The sequence below is a fragment of the Pseudorasbora parva genome, chromosome 22 (genome assembly GCF_024679245.1).
Source record: "Pseudorasbora parva isolate DD20220531a chromosome 22, ASM2467924v1, whole genome shotgun sequence".
Lineage (NCBI taxonomy): Eukaryota > Metazoa > Chordata > Actinopteri > Cypriniformes > Gobionidae > Pseudorasbora > Pseudorasbora parva.
The window spans coordinates 40742690-40765800 of record NC_090193.1 but is presented as its reverse complement, the minus strand read 5'-3'; the positions used below and the strand labels follow the sequence as shown (position 1 = coordinate 40765800).

At 37.1% G+C, this 23111-nt stretch overlaps 2 protein-coding genes across 3 annotated transcripts in view; one reads left to right on the top strand and one right to left on the bottom strand.

Moving 5' to 3' along the window:
• ldb1b (LIM-domain binding 1b) overlaps window positions 1-959 on the bottom strand; it is a 62397-nt gene extending 61438 nt beyond the window's left edge. For both annotated transcript variants that reach the window (XM_067431021.1, XM_067431022.1), the window contains exon 1: window positions 836-959. The gene's annotated coding sequence lies outside the window, so the exon portion shown is untranslated. The remainder of the gene's footprint in view (window positions 1-835) is intronic.
• Window positions 242-21987, top strand: si:dkey-93h22.8 (uncharacterized protein LOC449943 homolog). Its single transcript, XM_067431007.1, has 12 exons — window positions 242-377; window positions 5974-6207; window positions 6699-6776; window positions 7489-9073; window positions 10515-10565; window positions 11465-11545; window positions 13457-14000; window positions 14715-14906; window positions 15871-15937; window positions 16023-16144; window positions 18961-19112; window positions 21317-21987. The coding sequence occupies exons 1-12, from the start codon at window positions 291-293 to the stop codon at window positions 21412-21414; spliced, it is 3291 nt and encodes a 1096-aa protein (XP_067287108.1). The 5' UTR covers window positions 242-290; the 3' UTR covers window positions 21415-21987.
• The last annotated feature ends 1124 nt before the right edge of the window (window positions 21988-23111 follow it).

Sequence of the window (23111 nt, the reverse complement as noted above, 5' to 3'; positions counted from 1 at the left end):
AACAGCTGAGCTGCCCTACCTGACAAGTCGACCACTAGATGCCACTGTATTCCGTCATCCTAATTACAAAAATCTAATTAAATATGTAAACTTATATTAATTCAGAATACCGTAATAATTCTTCACAGTAAACCGTTTACGGTTAAATCCTCAGGCGAGGCGAGTAGTTGCCTAGTAACAGTAGGAAAGACCGTTGGAATGCATTCGAAACGAGCTGTCATTTTCCCGGGAACCTCCGCGTCACGTGACTCACCCGGCGCCTCGTGTGCAACTCTTCCCTTGGAATCAAAATGGCGGCGCCGCATGGCGTAAAACTGAAGGATTTAAAGTGTGATTTCACGGACAATGCAGCAGCACAAGCGCACCAGGACGCTCAGGTCTTATAAGTGTTTCTTTTGTGCATATGCGGATGTGTGTATGAAGATGTTGCGATGGCGAGCATGTGTAGAAAAGACGCTCAGCATGTGAACACGTGGACGCCAGCGCGTGCTAGAGGCGGATGTGAAGTTATAAATGTCGAGAAACGCGCGATTGAAAGCTTAATAACGGCTCAAACGCGGTTTAATTAGTTAGTCAAGTGTCTGGATAAAGTTTTTGAACCACAATTTGTAATGTTTAGCTGTTTAGATGAGCATAAGCTGACATTTCCATTTATGCTGAAACATGATGTTTAAATATAAATGGTCAAAAATACAATACATGTATATAAATACATTTATTTTAAGCACATAAAGGTGGGGATATCACTTGAGTGTGTGTGATAGATTATGTACTCAATCAGTATAAAAGGCCATTAAATAGAGGAACTCAAACAAATCTTTTACATTTAACTTACATGATCTTATTCTGCTTATTGTAAATGATTGGATTATTCGGTGAAGCTTCTCTCCTCTGTCATTAATGCTCGTGTTTCTTATCCGAGTCCAGGTCAAATAACGCTGACGTGTCTCTAACACACACCTGTCCTATCCGGTCTGCCATTATCTCTTAATGAATGAACAATCATTCACACTCAAATCAAATTAAATCAGTAAACTCAGTAGAATTGTGGGCTATAAATTTAGAATTGTGGGCTATAAATTTAGAATTGGGAGATATAAACTTAGATTTGTGGGATATAAATGTAGAATTGTGGGATATAAACTTAGAATTGGAAGATATAAACTTAGAATTGGAAGATATAAACTTAGAATTGGAAGATATAAACTTAGAATTGGAAGATATAAACTTAGAATTGGAAGATATAAACTTAGAATTGTGGGATATAAACTTAGAATTGGAAGATATAAACTTAGAATTGTGGGATATAAACTTAGAATTGGAAGATATAAACTTAGAATTGGGTGATATAAACTTAGAATTGTGGGATATAAACTTAGAATTAACAAAGATACACATTGTATAGGCCTACACAGTGCTTTAATTTCAGGAAGATTTCTAGTAATCAAATGTAAAATAACACTGCATAGTTTATCATAGATAGGATAAATTAATGCTTATTAAAGCTGAAGTTATTCATTCAAGAGCTGTGAGTGATTTTCTCTTTGCATTTATTTACACCGCTGCCTCTTTAAGACAGATGTGCAGATCTATATGCGACTGATAATAGGCAGATGTACTACATTTTCTCCCGACTATCCATAATAACTACGTCCATTTTAGACACAAACTGTGTTTAAGAGACTCTCCAAGCTGGTCATTTTGACATAGATGTTTGTTTACATTTGATCGTTTAGACGCGAGTGTGAAACCGAAAGTGTAATTTGCTCGTCACTTTGCGGGCTGTTTCGGAGCGCGCGCCGACTTGGGAACAATCTCTTGCGGACATTTTTGTGATTTTAATCGCTCTTTTTATTATTAAAGGCATCCCACAATTTACCAGTAGCTAGATTATATTTTACAACAATCACCGATCGTGCTGATTCTGTGTTGAGTTAAAGGGAAAAATGAGAGCTTAGGCTACTGCTGCAAAGGGAATTAAGTTGCGCTAGACATAAATATTAAATTTATATTCTTTGCCAAAATCTAAAGCCAAAATCTTTGCCAAAGAAGCCAAAATCTAAAATAAAATCACATTATCACAATTTAGTGTAAAGTGTAACCAGGCTATGTTTGAATGTTTAGTTCTGTCCTCCGTCATCACTCATTAGGGCTGTCGTTTTGCTCTCTCTCTCTCTCTCTCTCTCTCTCTCTCTCTCTCTCTCTCTCTCTCTCTCTCTCTCTCTCTCCACGTGTATTTTCAAAAGTACCGACAGCAGAACCGATAACGGCCGAGCTTATCGATACAACGGTCTTTCAAAATTCAGCCCCGGGGCCCGTTTAATACCGGGTTTCGGTACCCATCCCTAGTTATAAACTTAGAATTGGGAGATATGAACTTAGAATTGGAAGATATAAACTTAGAATTGGGAGATATAAACTTAGAATTGGGAGATATAAACTTAGAATTGGGAGATATAAACTTAGAATTGTAGAATATTTAGAGAATTGTGGGATATAAACTTAGAGAATTGGGAGATATAAGTTTAGAATTGTGGGTTATGAACTTAGAATTGTGGGATATAAACTTAGACTTGTGGGATTTAAACTTAGAGAATTGTGGGATATAAACTTAGAGAATTGTGGGATATAAACTTAGACTTGTGGGATATAAACTTAGACTTGTGGGATATAAACTTAGACTTGTGGGATTTAAACTTAGAGAATTGTGGGATATAAACTTAGAGAATTGTGGGATATAAACTTAGACTTGTGGGATTTAAACTTAGAGAATTGTGGGATATAAACTTAGAGAATTGTGGGATATAAACTTAGACTTGTGGGATATAAACTTAGACTTGTGGGATATAAACTTAGACTTGTGGGATTTAAACTTAGAGAATTGTGGGATATAAACTTAGAATTGTGTGATATAAACTTAGAATTGTGGGATATAAACTTAGAATTGAGAGATATAAACTTAGAATTGTGGGATATAAACTTAGAATTGTGGGATATAAACTTAGACTTGTGGGATATAAACTTAGACTTGTGGGATATAAACTTAGACTTGTGGGATTTAAACTTAGACTTGTGGGATATAAACTTAGACTTGTGGGATTTAAACTTAGACTTGTGGGATATAAACTTAGACTTGTGGGATATAAACTTAGACTTGTGGGATATAAACTTAGACTTGTGGGATTTAAACTTAGAGAATTGTGGGATATAAACTTAGAGAATTGTGGGATATAAACTTAGAATTGTGTGATATAAACTTAGAATTGTGGGATATAAACTTAGAATTGTGGGATATAAACTTAGAATTGTGGGATATAAACTTAGAATTGTGGGATATAATCTTGGAATTGAGGGATATAAACTTAGAATTGTGGGATATAAACTTAGAATTGTGGGATATAAACTTAGAATTGTGGGATATAAACTTAGAATTGTGGGATACTTAGAATTGAGAGATATAAACTTAGAATTGTGGGATATAAACTTAGAATTGTGGGATATAAACTTAGAATTGTGGGATATAAGTTTAGAATTGTGGGATATAAACTTAGAATTGGGAGATATACGTTTAGAATTGTGGGATATAAACTTAGAATTGTGGGATATAAACATAGAATTGTGGGATATAAACTTAGAATTGTGGGATATAAACTTAGAATTGTGGGATATAAACTTAGAATTGTGGGATATAAACAGAATTGTGGGATATAAACTTAGAATTGTGGGATATAAACTTAGACTTGTGGGATATAAACTTAGACTTGTGGGATTTAAACTTAGACTTGTGGGATATAAACTTAGACTTGTGGGATATAAACTTAGACTTGTGGGATATAAACTTAGACTTGTGGGATTTAAACTTAGAGAATTGTGGGATATAAACTTAGAATTGTGGGATATAAACTTAGAATTGTGTGATATAAACTTAGAATTGTGGGATATAAACTTAGAATTGAGAGATATAAACTTAGAATTGTGGGATATAAACTTAGAATTGTGGGATATAAACTTAGAATTGTGTGATATAAACTTAGAATTGTGTGATATAAACTTAGACTTGTGGGATTTAAACTTAGACTTGTGGGATATAAACTTAGACTTGTGGGATTTAAACTTAGAGAATTGTGGGATATAAACTTAGAATTGTGTGATATAAACTTAGAATTGGGAGATATAAACTTAGAATTGTGGGATATAAACTTAGAGAATTGGGAGATATAAGTTTAGAATTGTGGGTTATGAACTTAGAATTGGGAGATATAAACTTAGAATTGTGGGATATAAACTTAGAATTGTGGGATATAAACTTAGAGAATTGTGGGATATAAACTTAGAGAATTGTGGGATATAAACTTAGAGAATTGGGAGATATAAGTTTAGAATTGTGGGATATAAACTTAGACTTGTGGGATATAAACTTAGACTTGTGGGATTTAAACTTAGAGAATTGTGGGATATAAACTTAGAATTGTGGGATATAAACTTAGAATTGTGGGATATAAACTTAGAATTGAGAGATATAAACTTAGAATTGTGGGATATAAACTTAGAATTGTGGGATATAAACATAGAATTGTGGGATATAAACTTAGAATTGTGTGATATAAACTTAGACTTGTGGGATTTAAACTTAGACTTGTGGGATATAAACTTAGACTTGTGGGATATAAACTTAGACTTGTGGGATTTAAACTTAGAGAATTGTGGGATATAAACTTAGAATTGTGGGATATAAACTTAGAATTGTGTGATATAAACTTAGAATTGGGAGATATAAACTTAGAATTGTGGGATATAAACTTAGAGAATTGTGGGATATAAACTTAGAGAATTGGGAGATATAAGTTTAGAATTGTGGGTTATGAACTTAGAATTGGGAGATATAAACTTAGAATTGTGGGATATAAACTTAGAATTGTGGGATATAAACTTAGAATTGTGGGATATAAACTTAGAGAATTGTGGGATATAAACTTAGAGAATTGGGAGATATAAGTTTAGAATTGTGGGTTATGAACTTAGAATTGTGGGATATAAACTTAGAATTGTGGGATATAAACTTAGACTTGTGGGATATAAACTTAGACTTGTGGGATTTAAACTTAGACTTGTGGGATTTAAACTTAGAGAATTGTGGGATATAAACTTAGAATTGTGGGATATAAACTTAGAATTGTGGGATATAAACTTAGAATTGTGGGATATAAACTTAGAATTGAGAGATATAAACTTAGAATTGTGGGATATAAACTTAGAATTGTGGAATATAAACATAGAATTGTGGGATATAAACTTAGAATTGTGGGATATAAACTTAGACTTGTGGGATATAAACTTAGAATTGTGGGACATAAACTTAGACTTGTGGGATATAAACTTAGACTTGTGGGATATAAACTTAGAATTGAGAGATATAAACTTAGACTTGTGGGATATAAACTTAGACTTGTGGGATTTAAACTTAGAGAATTGTGGGATATAAAATTAGAATTGTGGGATATAAACTTAGAATTGTGTGATATAAACTTGGAATTGAGGGATATAAACTTAGAATTGTGGGATATAATCTTGGAATTGTGGGACATAAACTTAGAATTGTGGGATATAATCTTGGAATTGAGGGATATAAACTTAACAAGCTTCTATAGTTTTTACTATTTTTAGCATAGTGAAGTTCACAATATGAACTGCATTTTTTTTTTTTTTACATTTTTGGCCAAATATAATTTACATTATTTACAGGGCAAACACTGCTCAAAAGAATCATATTAAAATACCACATTCATGATTGGAACTAATAGGAACGACTTTCTCTTACACAAATAATATGTGATTACAGGATAAGTTTGAATTGTTGTAAGTCGTTATCGTAATGACTTTACAGGAATAAAGCGCCTAGAGTTTGTGGCCTAGGTTTGAATCCTCCTAATCCTATTCAGCTTTGTTTTGTGTGTTCTGTTTTTTTATCCACAGGTTGAATTTGATCTAGACGTTGGAAGGATCTCTGAAGCTCTCCACGGAAGCCTGGATCCTTCGATTTTATCCATCTTTCAGGAAAAGACGCTGACTGACAGTGTGGAAAGCGAGGCTTCCCTTCTGTCTGCGCTGAGTGAGATTTTGGACAGCGTGGATGTGGAGACGTTGTCCCCGTTTGATCTGCTTCCAGATGCGGAGATTTTCTCAGCTCGGCACGGTTCAAACCACACGGTTAGTCTAGTCGTTCGTGTCTCAAGTTCTCAATATCGGTAGAAACATTTAGCTAAAGGGGCAGTTCACCCAAAAATGAGCCTGTGATGTTTATCTGCTGACCCCCAGTGCATCCAATATGTGTGTTTGTTTCTTCAGAAGAACCCAAATGAAGATTTTTAACTCAACCGTGTGAATGGGTAACAATTCTATGAGAGCAAAATAAAACATGCTTAGACAACATGCACAAAGAGCCCTGTCGCTCATGACGACACATTGATATCTTAAGACACTAAAAGATCAGTTTGTGTGAGAAATCAAGCCGTATTTATATAATTCTTTACCTCAAATACAACGCTATATCCAACAGCCTGGAACGAGCTTCACTTCCGCTGGATCGTGTATTATTGACCTTACCAGAAGTTATATCCAGGCTGTTTGGTATAGCGTTATATTTGAGGGGGAAAAATGATTTCCTTTAATTCACTTTTGTCAAACTTTTTCCCTCACAGTTCAGGAATCTTCTGACCCAGTCGGCACCAGATCAATGCCTCAAAATCTCACAATCACCAGCCTCAAAGTCAGGAAAAGTAAGTTTCCTTTGCTTTATCCTGTTATTGAGCGCATTCATGCTGGGCAAGTTCCCGTCTAACACAGGCACTGTTGAAGAGAAACTATCTGCTTGTTAAGTCGTGACGTAAGGAACGCCGTTTCTGGGTCCAAGCCTTAACTCGTTTCACTTGAGAATGCCATTAATGCCCGTTTAGGAGCGCTATTTATTCATATTAAACATCAAACATTTAAAAAAGTTAAACAGTTGAAATACTTACAGTCTACACGACATTCTCTATGATCACAGCGTTACAGACGTTAATATTTTAACGATTTATAAAAGATGATTCACTGTCTGGCCATCTGGAATTTTGGTATGGAGAAAAAGGTTATTATTAAAACTTTTTTTGTAGTATTACACCACATTGTGTGTATATTAGCACCGTTTGTAGTTTTTCTTGTGGTATAAGATAGAGCGTTTAGACCCGGAAGCGCTGCCGCGTGACGTCAGCCTTAACAACTGGTCCAATATAACAACCAATATACACTACCAGTCAAAAGTTTTAGAACGGTACGATTTTTAAATGTTTTTAAAGAAGTCTGTTCTGCTCACCAAGGCTGCATTTATGTTATTAGAAATACAAAAAAGCTGTTATCGCAATAATTTCTTGGCCAATTTCTTGTCCAGCAAAATTTGTTATCGTGAAAGGCTTGTAGCTTAAACTTTCTCTGAAACTTGTTCTCCATCAGGAGGCGGTGGCTTCAGACCGACAGCTGAGACCCCGTCGGCAAAGCGAGATCCCGAAGGAAACCCGGATCCGAAGAAGCTTCCGCATCGAATCCGACGCCATATTCTCACAGGACGGACATGAGCTACTGGCGGAGCTGGTGAGACACATGCATCCGTACTGCATCCGGCCGGATCCGGAGAAAAGCATCCGGAGTGTGTCCGCGAAAGAGGAGGAGGAGGAGGAGGAGGAGGAGGAGTTTGTGGATGTAGAGGCTTACGAAGAACAGGAGAACCTTCTTAACCAATCAGGACCAGGATTAGACCTGCTTCCCGAAGGACAAAGCAGCCCATCCCTGATTTCCGAAGCGGATCGGGATAAAAACGCAGAGCCAAACGCACAGTTTAAGAGTGTTTTAAAGAAAAGTGTGGCATCTTTGGTCAAATCCAGCGGCGAAAGGCGGAGGAAGAAAACCGTCACTTTCGCGGTAAATCTAACTTGCGTTTACGAGCTTCCCCCTGAGTCTACTTCCTGTGGAAACGACATCACTTCCCCTCAGAAGCCCAGATCGCTCAGTCTGCAGGAGTACCGACTCCTCAGACAGAACAAACAACCGCTTGAAGACAAACGGATGGACTATCGAACAAAATGGCCATCGCTTCCCGAACTTCCCAGGGAGCTTCCGCCCATCTTGCCGGAGTTGTTTAAATCTGGCACAAATCCGAAGCTAAACGCTTATTCTGGTGCGATGGCAAAAGTGAGGATACGAGCGTCCCGGGAAATCCCACGCCACGCCGGCGCCACGCTCCGAAAGGTTGCGGATCTTTCTATTGACCCTCCAAATCCGGTTTTAGTGCCCTTAAGACCCACATTATCAGTGATAAACATGAGCCAAGCCCAATCAGACACAGCAGAACCGCTGGATTCGGAGCCAAATGTTGGACTCGCAGAGGTCACGCCTGGGATTTTGGCTCCGGGGTCATCAGCCGGATCAGAACCTTTGGCTCCGGGGTCATCAGCTGGATCAGAACCTTTGGCTCCGGGGTCATCAGCTGGATCAGAACCTTTGGCTCCGGGGTCAGCAGCCGGATCAGAAACTTTGGCTCCGGGGTCATCAGCTGGATCAGAACCTTTGGCTCCGGGGTCATCAGCTGGATCAGAACCTTTGGCTCCGGGGTCATCAGCTGGATCAGAACCTTTGGCTTCGGGGTCAGCAGCCGGATCAGAACCTTTGGCTCCGGGGTCATCAGACAGATCAGAACCTTTGGCTCCGGGGTCAGCAGCCGGATCAGAACCTTTGGCTCCGGGGTCAGCAGCTGGATCAGAACCTTTGGCTCCGGGGTCATCAGCTGGATCAGAACCTTTGGCTCCGGGGTCATCAGCTGGATCAGAACCTTTGGCTTCGGGGTCAGCAGCCGGATCAGAACCTTTGGCTCCGGGGTCATCAGACAGATCAGAACCTTTGGCTCCGGGGTCAGCAGCCGGATCAGAACCTTTGGCTCCGGGGTCAGCAGCTGGATCAGAACCTTTGGCTCCGGGGTCAGCAGCCGGATCAGAACCTTTGGCTCAAAGGAGTCGGCCGCAGAACCGGACCTGTGGAGAGATTGGTGAGCTGACGTGATGGATCTGAACTACTGAAAGGCTTTTATAGTTAATGTAAAACTGTTAAAAAAAACAACGTTAAACAAATGTTAACCGAAATACTTTGTAAGTAGCATTTCTCAGTTTTTATATCGTTTAGCCTAATGTACTAAGATAAAATATATGATTGAAATTAAAATTCCTAAAAACTAAATGGACCATTTTAAACTGAATAATAAAAAAGATAGAAATCACAATTTTTTTTTATTGAAAACGGAAAAATAACAACACATTAAAACATTTATAAAAGAAAATAAATAGACAAAAGTGACAATAACAACAAAATTACTAAAACTAACTAAAATAGAAATTAAAATGTAAATATAAGACAAACAAAAAAATGTAATAACTAAATACACAACAAAACAAACTAGTAAAATGAAAACAAAAAATATTGAAAGTAAAATTAAAATGTAAAAACTATAATAGAACTATAAAAAACTATAATAAAAACTTAAAACTAAACAGATAATAGAAATAAATGGGGCAAAAATTAAAAGCAAACTAATAAAAAAAAAGACAAAAATACTAACATATTAACTAAAATTAACGAAAATATAAAAGCATTTTTAAAATAATAGAAACTAGGCACTAATAGAAAAACAAACTAATTAAAAATGACAAAACCAAATGAAAACTTAAACTAATACAAACTAAATTGACATCAAAAACTAAATAAAGTAAAAATACTAAAGAATACTAAAACTAACTACCAATAAAAATGACAAAAACACACAACAAAATGATTAAAACTTAAACTTATATGAAAATGGAAAATATTAAAATAAATTATTAAAAAATAAGTTAAGTATCTATTTAAGTTAAATAGATAATAAAAACTTAAGTAGAAAAAGCTAAAGAGAAAATGACAAAACAGCAAACTGACTAAAACTAACAAATGAAAAAAAGGGATAATATAAAAAAGTAAAACATTTAAATATTTAATGAAATATTTATTTGGCCAGGCATTCATTCAAATATTTATAAAAAACTACAATGGAAACGAAGTAGAACAAATAAAAATCTAATGAAACTGACAAAAACACAAAAAATATTAAAATAAAAACAGAAAATATTAAAAAAATATATATAAAAACGAATCGAACCTATAAATGAAATAGACAAAAAAAACTTAATAGAAGTAAGCGGTCAAAAATGACTAAACACAACAAAATTACAAACTTTACAATTAAAATGGCTAATATAAAAATTATTTTAAATATTTATAAAAACTAAAAGGAGCTAGAAATGAAAGTCATTTGGGGGGCATATATATGACAAAAACACACAAAAGTAGCTCAAATTTAAATGAAAAATCTAAAAAACAGTTATTTTAAAATATGATTTAAAATTATAATACTTTATCAGTGATAGTAAAATAACAATCGTTTGATGTGTGTTTTGCAGGGATTGAAGCCGTGGATCTAACCAGCCTTTTGGAGCAGTTTGAGACTCAAGGTATAATATGATATATGTTTGTTTATGATTGTGTCATTGGATGGACAGTATACGCTCATTTACTTCAGTTCTGATCAGAACTGTGCGCTTTATCAGCCCTGAATCATTCCATAAATGCTTCATGTTGCCTTTTGCATTTACGTTTGTGTCCTCGGCACAGAGACGGACACGGTCCCAGTGTTATTAAAGCAGAATCATTACAGTCGTGATGAAAGGAGAACAGCTCATAAACATGGCATGAATGATGTTTAGGGCAATCGTAGCTATTTAAATGTCTTGAAGCACGACCAGACATCAGGGAATCATTATAGTCTAGTTAAAGGGTTTGTTCACCCGAAAGTGAAATGTTTGTCATTAACTCATCCCCCTAATGTCGCTCCACACCCGTAAGACCCGTAAGGGTTATGAATCAGCGAATTGATTCATGATTCGGATCACCAATGTCTCGTGATTTCAGCAGTTTGACACGCGATCCGAATCATGAATCGATTCGCTGATTCATAACCGTTTGAATCTTTATTTGAGGATTGAACACAAACCCAGAAGAGAAGCCAATGCTGAATAAAGTTGTAGTTTTTGTTATTTTTGGACCCAAATGTATTTTGGATGCTTCAAGAGACTCTAATTAACCCACTGATGTCTCATATGGACTACTGTGATGATGTTTTTATTCCCTTTCTGGACATGGACAGTATAGTGTGCATACACTTGCATACGCTCTCGGACTAAATATAAAATATCTTAAACTGTGTGCGAAGATGAACGGAGGTCTTACGGGTGCGGAGCAACATTAGGGAGAGTTATTAATGACATTTCATTTTTGGGTGAACTAACCCTTTAATATTGGTCGCTCCTACCTGTCATTGTGGATTCCTGGGCAAACTTTTGGTTTTCTGCAGCATCCGAAGGCCAGATGCTTCCTGACGTTTCCCCGGATGAGCATCCGGATCAGCGGCAGACAGACCTCAGCAGCACTGCAGGTCAGAGTTCATCTCAAAGTTGGTGGTCTAAGCTCCTCAAACCGTCAGTCAAACCTCATGACTCCGCCCCGCCTCTGTTGTGAATCCGGTGCCGCACACATTTTGGAGCATCTCTGCTTGTTTGCAATGCAATTGTGTGTCATTTTCATTACTCATATACAGTGGGGCAAAAAAGTATTTAGCAAGCCACCAATTCTGCAAGTTCTCCCACTTAAAAAGATGAGAGAGGCCTGTCATTTTCATCATAGGTACACTTCAACTATGAGAAATAGAACGAGATGGAAAATCCAGAAAAATCACACTGTCTGATTTTTAATGAATTTATTTGCAAATTATGGTGGAAAATAAGTATTTGGTCAATAACAAAAATTCATATCAATACTTTGTTATACACCCTTTGTTGGCAATGACAGAGGTCAAACGTTTTCTGTAAGTCTCCACAAGGTTTTTACACACTGTTGCTGGTAGTTTGGCCCATTCGGCAGATCTCCTCTAGAGCACTGATGTTTTGGGGCTGTCGGATTTTCAACTCCCTCCAAAGATTTTCTATGGGGTTAAGATCTGGAGACTGGCTTGGCCACTTCAGGACCTTGAAATGCGTCTTACGAAGCCACTTCTTTGTTGCCCGGGTGGTGTGTTTGGGAACATTGTCATGCTGAAAGACCCAGCCACGTTTCATCTTCAATGCCCTTGCTGATGGAAGGAGGTTTTTACTCAAAATCTCACGATACACGGCCCTATTGATTCTTTCCTTTACACGGATCAGTCGTCCAGGTCCCTTTGCAGAACAACAGCCCCAAAGCATGATGTTTCCACCCCCATGCTTCACAATAGGTTTGGTGCAACTCAGCATTCTTTCTCCTCCAAACACGACAAGTTGAGTTTTTACCAAAAAGTTATATTTTGGTTTCATCTGACCATATGACATTTTCCCAATCCTCTTCAGGATCATCCAAATGCTCTCTAGCAAACTTCAGACAGGCCCGGACATGTACTGGCTTAAGCAGGGGGACACGTCTGGCACTCCAGGATTTGAGTCCCTGGTGGCGTGGTGTGTTACTGATGGTAGCCTTTGTTACTTTGGTCCCAGCTCTCTGCAGGTCATTCACTAGGTCCCCCCGTGTGGTTCTGGGACTTTTGCTCACCGTTCTTGTGATCATTTTGACCACACGGGGTGAGATTTTGCGTGGAGCCACAGATCAAGGAAGATTATCAGTGGTCTTGCATGTCTTCCATTTTCTAATAATTGCTACCTCATTTGATTTCTTTGGTCTTGGCCGTAGTGGAGTTTGGAGTCTGACCTCAGTTTGAGGTTGTGGACAGGTGTCTTTTTTACTGATAACGAGTTATACAGGTGCCATTAATTCAGGTAACGAGTGGAGGACAGAGGAGCCTCTTAAAGAAGAAGTTACAGGTCTGTGAGAGCCAGAAATCTTGCTTTTTTGTAGGTGACCAAATACTTATTTTCCACCATAATTTGCATAATAAATTCTTTAAAAATCAGACAGTGATTTTCTGGATTTTTTTTCTCTCATAGATGAAGTGTACCTATGAAGAAAATTACAGGCCTCTCTCATCTTTTTAAGTGGGAGAACTTGCACAATTGGTGGCTGACTAAATACTTTTTTTGCCCTACTGTATTTGGGTAGACACTAGGGGTGTAACGATATATTGTTAAACCATGCATCGCAATATAAAAATGTGACGATATGTATCGTTGAGGGAAACTATATGATTCGTGATCTAGAGTTGTTTTATCCAAGGCTCAACTTGCTATAGTATTGTTACACCCCTAGTAGACACTTTAGGAAGAATGCAGATGTAACATCATGAATAATATGCTACTATTTGAGCATGCTTTAACTTGTTTCCATTGAATGCATTTGGTCATGATAGTTTCCTTCTGTCCAGGTCTAACTCCGCCCGCCACACCTCCACATCAGGTCTGGAGGCCACTAGTGCCGCTCAAAGGGACGAAACATGAATCTATAAAGCCTAAAACCATTCAGATCATCGAACCCCGCCCATTGCCGCCCAGCAAAACTCATTCAAAACCTTCCCTTCCCACCTTCCCTCCTGCGTTGAATCCCGCTCAGGCTTTCCTGGACCATGATTACTGTGTGACTCAGGGCATTAGGACGTCTTTCGACTCGCATTCGAGTCCTTACGATTGCAGGAAGTCATCCGAGGCGACACATCTGCCCAGTTCGGTGCTGCTTTCTCCTGACAGCTCCCCCTGCAGGCCGGATGTGTTTGAGGAGGCGGAGTCTCTGAGGGGGCGGTCCTTGCGCTTCTCACGGTCTCCGAGCCCATTGGACCGCGGGAGGGTGAAGAGGCGGGGTTATGATGGAGGATACCACCGCTCCAACTCCAGTTCAAGGTCGTCTTGCTCCTCTTGTTCTTCATCATCATCGTCGTCATCTCGCTCCAGGTCTCGTTCGCCACCCAGAAAAAGGTAGCTTCTAAAATACATTGAGTTAAAATAGTCATGATTTATACTTCATTTATATGCATCCATGTAACAATACACAGCATTATTTACCAGCATATATGCAGTATATATATAGACACAAACAATACAATTTAATATACACCGATCAAGCATAACGTTATGACCAGTGAATATCACTGATGATCTCTTCCTCACGGCTCCTGTTAGTGGGTGGGGTATATTAGGCAGCAAGTGAACATTTTGTCCTCAGAGTTGATGTGTGTGAAGCAGGAGAAATGGGCAAGCGTAAGGATTTGAGCGAGTTTGGCCAGATTGTGACGGCTAGACGACTGGGTCAGAGCATCTCCAAAACTGCAGCTCTTGTGGGCTGTTCCCGGTCTGCAGTGGTCAGTATCTATCAAAAGTGCTCCAAGGAAGGACCAGTGGAGAACCGGCCACAGGGTCATGGGCGGCCAAGGCTCATTGATGACCGTGGGGAGCGAAGGCTGGCCCGTGGGGTCCGATCAAACAGACGAGCTACTGGAGCTCAAACTGCTCCAGAAGTTAATGCTGGTTCTGATAGAAAGCTGTACGCAGAATTGTTACGTGATGATACAATCAAATCAAAAATTTTAATTGATTTATTGACATGGTTTTTTCTACTCAAGTTGAATTCGGACACTATTAAAACATCTTGTAATAAAATCTGTTTATGTTTTGCTGATCATGTTTAATTAGGTACAGGCATTCAGAAAGCAGTTCCTCCTCGCGCTCCAGTTCACGCTCGTCTTCTCGCTCTCCTCCTCGCAAGCGTGGACGCCGCTGCTCCAGATCACGCTCCAGATCTCAAACCAGATCACGCTCCAGATCTTTATGTCGCTCTGGTTCGCCTGAGCCGGACTGGAGTGAGTCTCCCTGCACATGGACGAGGTCAGTGTGAACACAATTCAGGGCTCGACATTAACGCTTTTCCGGGACAAGTGGATTTTTTGAAAACAAAAAAATAACTAGCGAATCACCAAAATGCAAGAATGATCATTAATTTAGTTTGTGGCGATTGATAGTGGATAATAGTAATATATAATGAACTGACGGTGTTGACAAGCGCTATTCACACTAAGACTGCGGTAAACATTCAACATGTTAAGTTTTTATATTTATAACATATGATACAGTTAAACAACATCATACAACCAAGAGTGTTTTCCTGAACACCATCACGACTGAAAATGACACTGATTTCATATGACAGCTCCATAAACAACTAATTAACATTTAGTCACTTACATATTAGATGCAATATTGACTGTTTTGTTCTATTTCAGCAGCGAAAATAGATTACTGCCCTATAGTGTCTTATTCTAATTTAATATATAGATCAAATTTAAGAATATAATATCTGAAGCATAGCCTATAAGTCATCACTCATAAAGACATATTTAAATATGCCAAAGCTGATTGAACGCTGGTGACAATTTTGCTTCGGAATAAATTATATTTACAAAAATATAACTTTTTTTCTGGACAAGCACATTTTTTACTCTGACCGATTTACTCTGTCCGAAGGAGAAGCACATGAAGATGCTTAAATGATGACTCTAATTAACCCACTGATGTCTCATATGGACTACTGTGATGATGTTTTTATTCCCTTTCTGGACATGGACAGTATAGTGTGCATACACTTGCATACGCTCTCGGACTAAATATAAAATATCTTAAACTGTGTGTGAAGATGAACGGAGGTCTTACGGGTGTGGAGCGACATTAGGGAGAGGAGTTAATGACAGACATTTCACTTTTGGCTGAACTAACCCTTTAATGTCGAGCCCTGCAATAGGAAAGTGTGATTCCTCCTGTGTTGGATTGTGATTGTGACTCTCGTTGTTTTCAGCCGCAGACAGAAGGAGCTGAACCGGATTCGAGAAGAGGCTCGTAAAGTCCGGCAGCAGAAAGCCATCGTAAGTTTACACGCGATTCTCTCTCATCATCTCTGTAAACGCTGTGTGTGTTTGTGTGTGTGTGATGATTGTGTTTGGTCCTCAGGAGGAGCGTAGGGTTGTGTATGTGGGAGGAATCCGCGGGAACATGGAGCCTTCTGACCTCAAAGATCGATTCTCGCTCTTCGGGGAGGTGGAGGATTGCACCATCCACCTCAGGAGTCGCGGGTGAGACTTACGCACTCATTCCTGCGTCATTTCTGTTAAGAACAGAAAACACAAAGTGCTTCACTTAACCGTTCGTTTTCTCATCCGATAATAATCTCATCATCCAATAATATTAACGTTTCTCTCAACATGAAAAGGAGAAACAATACAAACACGACAACTATATACTAGTGTTGTCAAAAATATCGATATTTCGATATTTATCGATACTGGAATATCTGAAACGATACGATTCTCAGTTTTTACAGTATCGATACCAGCTGCGCTCTCCTCTCCGACCGAAAGCGAGCTGACACACACCGGCATATTCTCACTCAGCCCGGTTAACCTCTGAGCACGGCGAACGCGCGTTCTGCTGGACTTTTTCCTCATGACAGTGTGTTAGTGTTAGTGTGTGATCGGTCTGAATTTCGCGTGGGATTGCACATAAATTAATTCTACTAATCCCCGCAGATTTCGTGCTCCACATCTGAAGCGCACACACACATAGCCTACCGTAATAAAGCCGCCTCTGACATGATACAAGTGCAAACATTTGCTTCCTTTTCCAGCTTATTATTGGTCAAATACACTCAAAGAATTATCTGTGCACATCTGGAAGAGTATTAACGTAACCACAGTCGCAAACAGTTCAGGAAGAACGAGTAACAGGAGCAGTGTTTAGGATCCATGCGTCTGTTAGTCTTAAAGGGACCGCAGTCATTTGTTATTCAAACTACAAAAAGACAAACGATCAACTGCTCTCGACTGATCAACTTGTGTAACTTTAATAGTTTCATCTGTACGCTATTGAATTTTTTACAAAGAACATTATCCAATGTTGTTTTAAATGTAATTACTATGCATTTTTTTATTCAGTTTCTTATCTGAATGTTAGACCTACCTGAAATAAAGCAGTTTATTTAATTTGTATCTTCTATTCTATTGCATTTATTTGTGCTATTGTTTGTAATCTGTTTATTTGTTCTTATTTTATTACTGTTTACTCGTCTTTATAAATTCAATTTACCATTCGAAATCAAGCTTTCTTGTGCTGTGTGTAAGCTTTTGCAACACAATTACCCCGTTGTAAAAAATACATTGAGATAATTTTAATAGTAATTGATCAATTGATCAATAATTGTTCAAATCAAAACGATGCCCAACCCTAAGGAACATGCTGGCCACATGAATTTTTAGTAAAAAAAATAACAATGAATAATAACAAGTTCTGTTGTCATATTAAGCATCTTATCTTTTTTTTTTTTTTACTGTGGTATCGATTTAGTATCGATATTTTAGTCTGGTATCGTATCGAAGTCATAATTTTTGTATCGTGACAACACTACTATACACCGACTCGTGCGTGTGTGTGTGTGTGTGTGTGTATGTAGGCTACGTTCTGCACAATAACATGGCGTACTCTGATTTATTAGTGTATTTTCTCCTCGCGCTGCTTGAGCTTGTAATGCTTTTGTTCTTTAGGCATATATTTTTTTTCACATACTGTTTTTTTAATGTTTTAAAACCTTAAGATATAACGTAAGCGTGTTGTGTGCATTGCCTAATCATAAGCTTGCTCAGAAATGGTGACATGTTGATAAAAAACAACAATAAAAAAAAGACTTTTTCTCAAAATACCTAATTTAAATAAACAAATATTCAAATATTCGATTTTTATGAGCCCAAATATTTGAATACAATATTTTGGGGAAATGCCCATTCCCTAGTAGGGATGCGCGGTATACCGGTACTGGGACAATATCGGTATATATTTTATTTAATACGGTATGATATCATGATTTTGCACATTTCAGTATATGATGCTGTTCCAAAGTTCACCACTAGGTGGCAGTGCGCTATCCAAAACCGGCAAATGTGACGACAACATAGACGGACAAAATGGATAAAGCAGTTGAATCTCACTCGAGATGCCCAAAACAAATTAATAAAGAGAGGAGTAGAAGTGAAATTTGTAATTACTTTGCTTATAAAACTGATGAAGAACCATCAAACCTAGCCAAGCATCTGTCACTATCCTGACTTCAAGAGATCGACAGCTGAGCGCATCATTCAGACCATCTCATTTAGACATTTATTTTCTTTTAACACTGATCAACGCACATACATAGCCTAACATAAGATCGAATATCACAAAATCTCCAGCGTTTGTTTTTAACCAATGACATTTAGATCTCATAATATTTGCACGCATACTATTGCAGTATTTACATTCGCGTTAGACACAACCGCCTGTGTGTATGTGAATACTCACTAACGATGGACATTTGTACATAATTTTGTGTATTTGACTGTTTAAGGAAACTTAATTTGGAGCTCTAAGTTACAGGCGTGTGTGTCGTTGGTATTCAAGCTCATATCCCGTGTAACATTTATTACGAAATGCTTTAAAATCGCTTGCATGTTTAAATTTGATTTCCGTTATCCATCCCGAGACGAACGTGAAGATGTTGAGCATGCAGATTGCTTTAGTGTAGGTGCGATGTCTTTTAAAGCCAGAAGCAATTTGCTCATTTTGCGAGATTTTTGCTGAAATTATTTCTCACAAGAAAGTTTTCAAGTGACAATCTTTGTTGATTAATTTACTAATAAACATTTGTGGTAATTTCCCACTTTATAAGCTCAAAACTTGCATAATTTTACTCACTCGCGCAATACCTGCGCCAATATCAGACCGTGTGGTATCGATTTAATATCGCTACTTCGGTATTAGATTGTGATACCGTACCGAAGCCAGAATTGTGGTACTGAGCCATCCCTAGTCCTGTGCGTCATGAGAGGTGATATATTTCACGTGTTTTCTGTTCTTCTTCCAGAGACAACTATGGCTTTGTGACGTATTACAGCAGAGACGACGCTTACGCCGCCATCGAGAACGGGAGTAAACTGAGGCGCTCAGACGAGCTCCCCTTTGACCTTTGCTTCGGCGGGAGACGCCAGTTCTGTAAATCCAACTATGCAGATTTAGGTTGGTCTGAGCAATGATTTCTCATATTAGCTGATGTCCATTTTTACAAGTCGAACCCCCAGATTTGGAGCTGCACTATTAACTGAAATAAAAACGATTATAATCGCACGTTCGCTGCATTTTTTGGAGTGAAAATATAGAAAAGAAGACAGCCATAAATATTAATACCGGCATGGTAATTTTACAGCTGTATTGTATTATTTTTAATAAATATTCATTTTTATTTTACAGTAAAATATTACAATAGAGTAGTGCATTATAGCGGTTCATACCGAATAACAGTATTTATTTTTATGATAAGAATTTTGATAACTTGTTTTAGACACCACTACAAATGGCTGTCCCTTCAAATAATGCCCTATTTGAGGGGCTATTTTGGATTCGGCCCTTGATTACAGCAGAAATATGAGCGCGGTTTCTGCGCGGAGAGCTGCGATGATATTAACAACATTCACCACATGATCAGATTCAGAGCGGAGCGAGTGCGTGTACGTTTTTTTATGGACATATTTCATATACTCTAGTGCTCTAAACATGAACTAGCAGCGTGTATGGGCGCATATTTAATCACGTCTTGAATATTTAAGCGAACGTCTGATCACGACAGCGATGTCAACATAGATTGTTCTGCTACACGAAAGGCAATGTGCAAGTTAATAAATAAGGCTGACAATTCAAAGAAGACTGGGCAAAAAAGTAACTGCTTTATTCGCTATGTTTTAAACTTATGCGTGTCATTTGTTCAGAGACTAGTGTTCTTAAAGGTATTTAAGATATCATTAGACCTTTTAAATGTCCTTCCGCGTTTCTCCCTCGCTTTGGCAGTTTGTTATATAGGATTAGGGTTTTTTTTAAATGCTTAAGGTGCCCTCAACTTCTTTTTTGTATTTTTTATCTCTGTGGTCATATTTTAATATCTATGTGTCTGTATGAGTGTTAAAGGTCTGTGTTTTATTGTTTGTTGTCTCCGCACAGCATCATTTTGTGGGGTTTTGCAAACTGTATTAACACTAGTGTGGAATTTTTCTACAATATTCACGCATTACAGTAAATTAGGGCATTCTAGTCGATCTACTGCAGTATTTTCTCTCAATCAGTAGAAATGTGGTTAACACCTGGTCATGCATAGGGAATAAAAATACCGTCATATACCTCGAAACTGATATAATTTAGAAAAATACTGTGATATAAATTTGTCGTCATACCACCCAGCACTACAATATAGTAATATTTATTTTGTTTTTATTTAGTATTAATAATAATAACATTAGTAAGTCATATTGATATAAAAATCACAATACAACTATACAGCAAACATGAGATTTTTTTGCACTGCATTTTAAATCATAATTGCGAATGTGCATTTTTACATCGTCTTTTAAGTGCAACCGAGCAAGTCGAACCCCCAGAATTAGAGCTGCGCGATTAACTGAAATAAAAACAATTGTGATCGCGCATTTTTTGGAGTGACAATAACGAAATGAAGACAGCCAAATCTTTAAAAAAAAAATACGATAATAAAAAAACGATACCCAGAGCCAAAAATCTCAATAAACAAACAAACGGAAATAGTGTGCAGGATTTCCATTTGTTTGTTTATTGATATATATAATACCAAAAAATGTTTCTGGGATTTTAAATCAGAATTTGTATTAGAAAAATTGCAATTAGAATTTTGCCCTAAATCGTGCAAACGCTGCATGTCTAAAATAAATTAAGACAGCCAATCAATATTAAGTCATTTTACAGTTGTATTATTATTTTTCATAAACACTCATTTATTTTACAGTAAAATTACTATATAGTAGTGTTTCTTATTGTGTTTTTATTTAGTAGTAATAATAACAACAATAATAGACAAATTGATATATAATCACAAAATGTCCAAATTATGCAGTAAACCTGGGATTTTTTACATTTTACAATTATAATTGCAATTTTTATTAGAATATATACATATACATAATAGAATGTATAGATATACATATAATAGAATATATACATATATATATTTTGTTTTTATTTATTAGTAATAATAACAACCATAATAATAGTCATGTTGATGTATAAATCACAAAAACATTATTCAGGAAACCTGGGATTCTTGCGCTGTATTTTAAATCGCGTGCAGCCCTACACAGGAGTTGGTTTGATTCTGAAGTTTATGTTCCGCCTCGTTCCTAATTTCTTGTTTTGTGGTTTAGATTCCAACCGGGACGGCGATCCCGAATCCAGGAGCCGATGCGAGTCGTTCGATTTCGACGCGTTGCTGAAACAGGCTCAGAGAGGACAGAAGAGGTAGCAGCGCGGACCAGCTAATGCTACACGTTTATCAGGACTCTACTGTTGGTGCACTAACAGACCAGCTACAGGTTCAGACTGGTTTAAAGGAGTAATCTGGGTCAAGCTGGTTCAGACTGGTTTAAAGGAGTAATCTGGGTTAAGATGGTTCAGACTGGTTTAAAGGAGTAATCTGGGTTAAGATGGTTCAGACTGGTTTAAAGGAGTAATCTGGGTTAAGCTGGTTCAGACTGGTTTAAAGGAGTAATCTGGGTTAAGCTCTATGAACCGCATCTGTAAGCTTCACATTAATGCACTTGCAATAGGAGTTTGACCTGGAGTATTGTTATTTTACAGCAGGGTTATTTGCACTTCATTCACCTCTTTCTTACCTTCTGTTGAAGTAATATTTGTGGATTTTGTACATAATAAAATGCATTAAAGGATGAAATCATCATCATCACGAAAGGACATTAATTTGAATGGTTTGTCTTCTATATATAACCTGAGTTTTTTTCAGTGATACCAAAAATGTTTCCCCCTTTCTCAGTTGGAATGATGAAACTTAAACTGAATAAACAAGTTTATGTACTAATGACGGATCTCTTCTTTTACACTTTTACACAGAAATGAACCCTTTTTTGAGAATAGATGTGAAAATGCACTATACAAGCTGAAATGGTTGAAATGTATGAATGCTTTGAAATATAAACCTAAGGTTGGTCTAAACAAAACAAAAGTTTTGAAAAATGTTTTTTATTGCTGAAGAGAAAGCTAATTAAAAAATATTTAATTTACTATAAAACAAGCTTTTTTTATTTTATACTATATATATATATATATATATATATATATATATATATATATATATATATATATATATATATATATATATACACACACACTAATAATTTTTACTCTAAAATGTATAATATCAAAGCCATATGTCTAAAGTTGTGTTCCCAATTTGAAGTTGATATCACAAAAATGTAGGTTCCTATGGGATTTTGTTTAGGCGCTATACCAAAAAATAGCCACCAGGTGACGGCCATATTCAACGCCATTTTTCAAAAATTTGTCACAACTTCACAAAACAGTCGCCAAATAGGGAACCTTGAGGCTCAGAACTTTCCGACGATGCATTTTGTCAAAATTGGCAAAAACATATTTATAAAATGTTAAAATACATTTTGTAATATGAAACATGACACCGCCCACTGGGGGGGAGGAGCCTGCTAAAAGATTTTAAAGTACCGTTTCCATGGTAACGCTATGTCCAATGGTCTTCACAGGACGATTTTTGAGTTAAGCTTTCAAAGGACACCTAATTTATGATTATTACTAAAATATATAACAGCGCCAAGTGTCCCACTAGCAGGATGGTTAGAGTTATGGGGTTAAATTAATTATACTAGTTAACGTAATTATACGATTATGATGTGCCACATAATAAATATAATAAAACTAAAATAACAAAAAATAGAAAATGCTCAGCATACTAAAAATAATAGAAGTTGGAAATAAAAAATTGATAATACAAGTTTAATGTGAAGTTATGCATTGAAATCACTATAATTTATTTATTAATACTTATTTAAATGAGTTTATTTTTTAATATTGAGCTTTATATGTGATTACGGATAACTGAGTTCATAAAAATCACAAAACAAAAAGTCTTGAAGAGAAAAGAGAACAAACATAGACACTTGGTATTTTGTC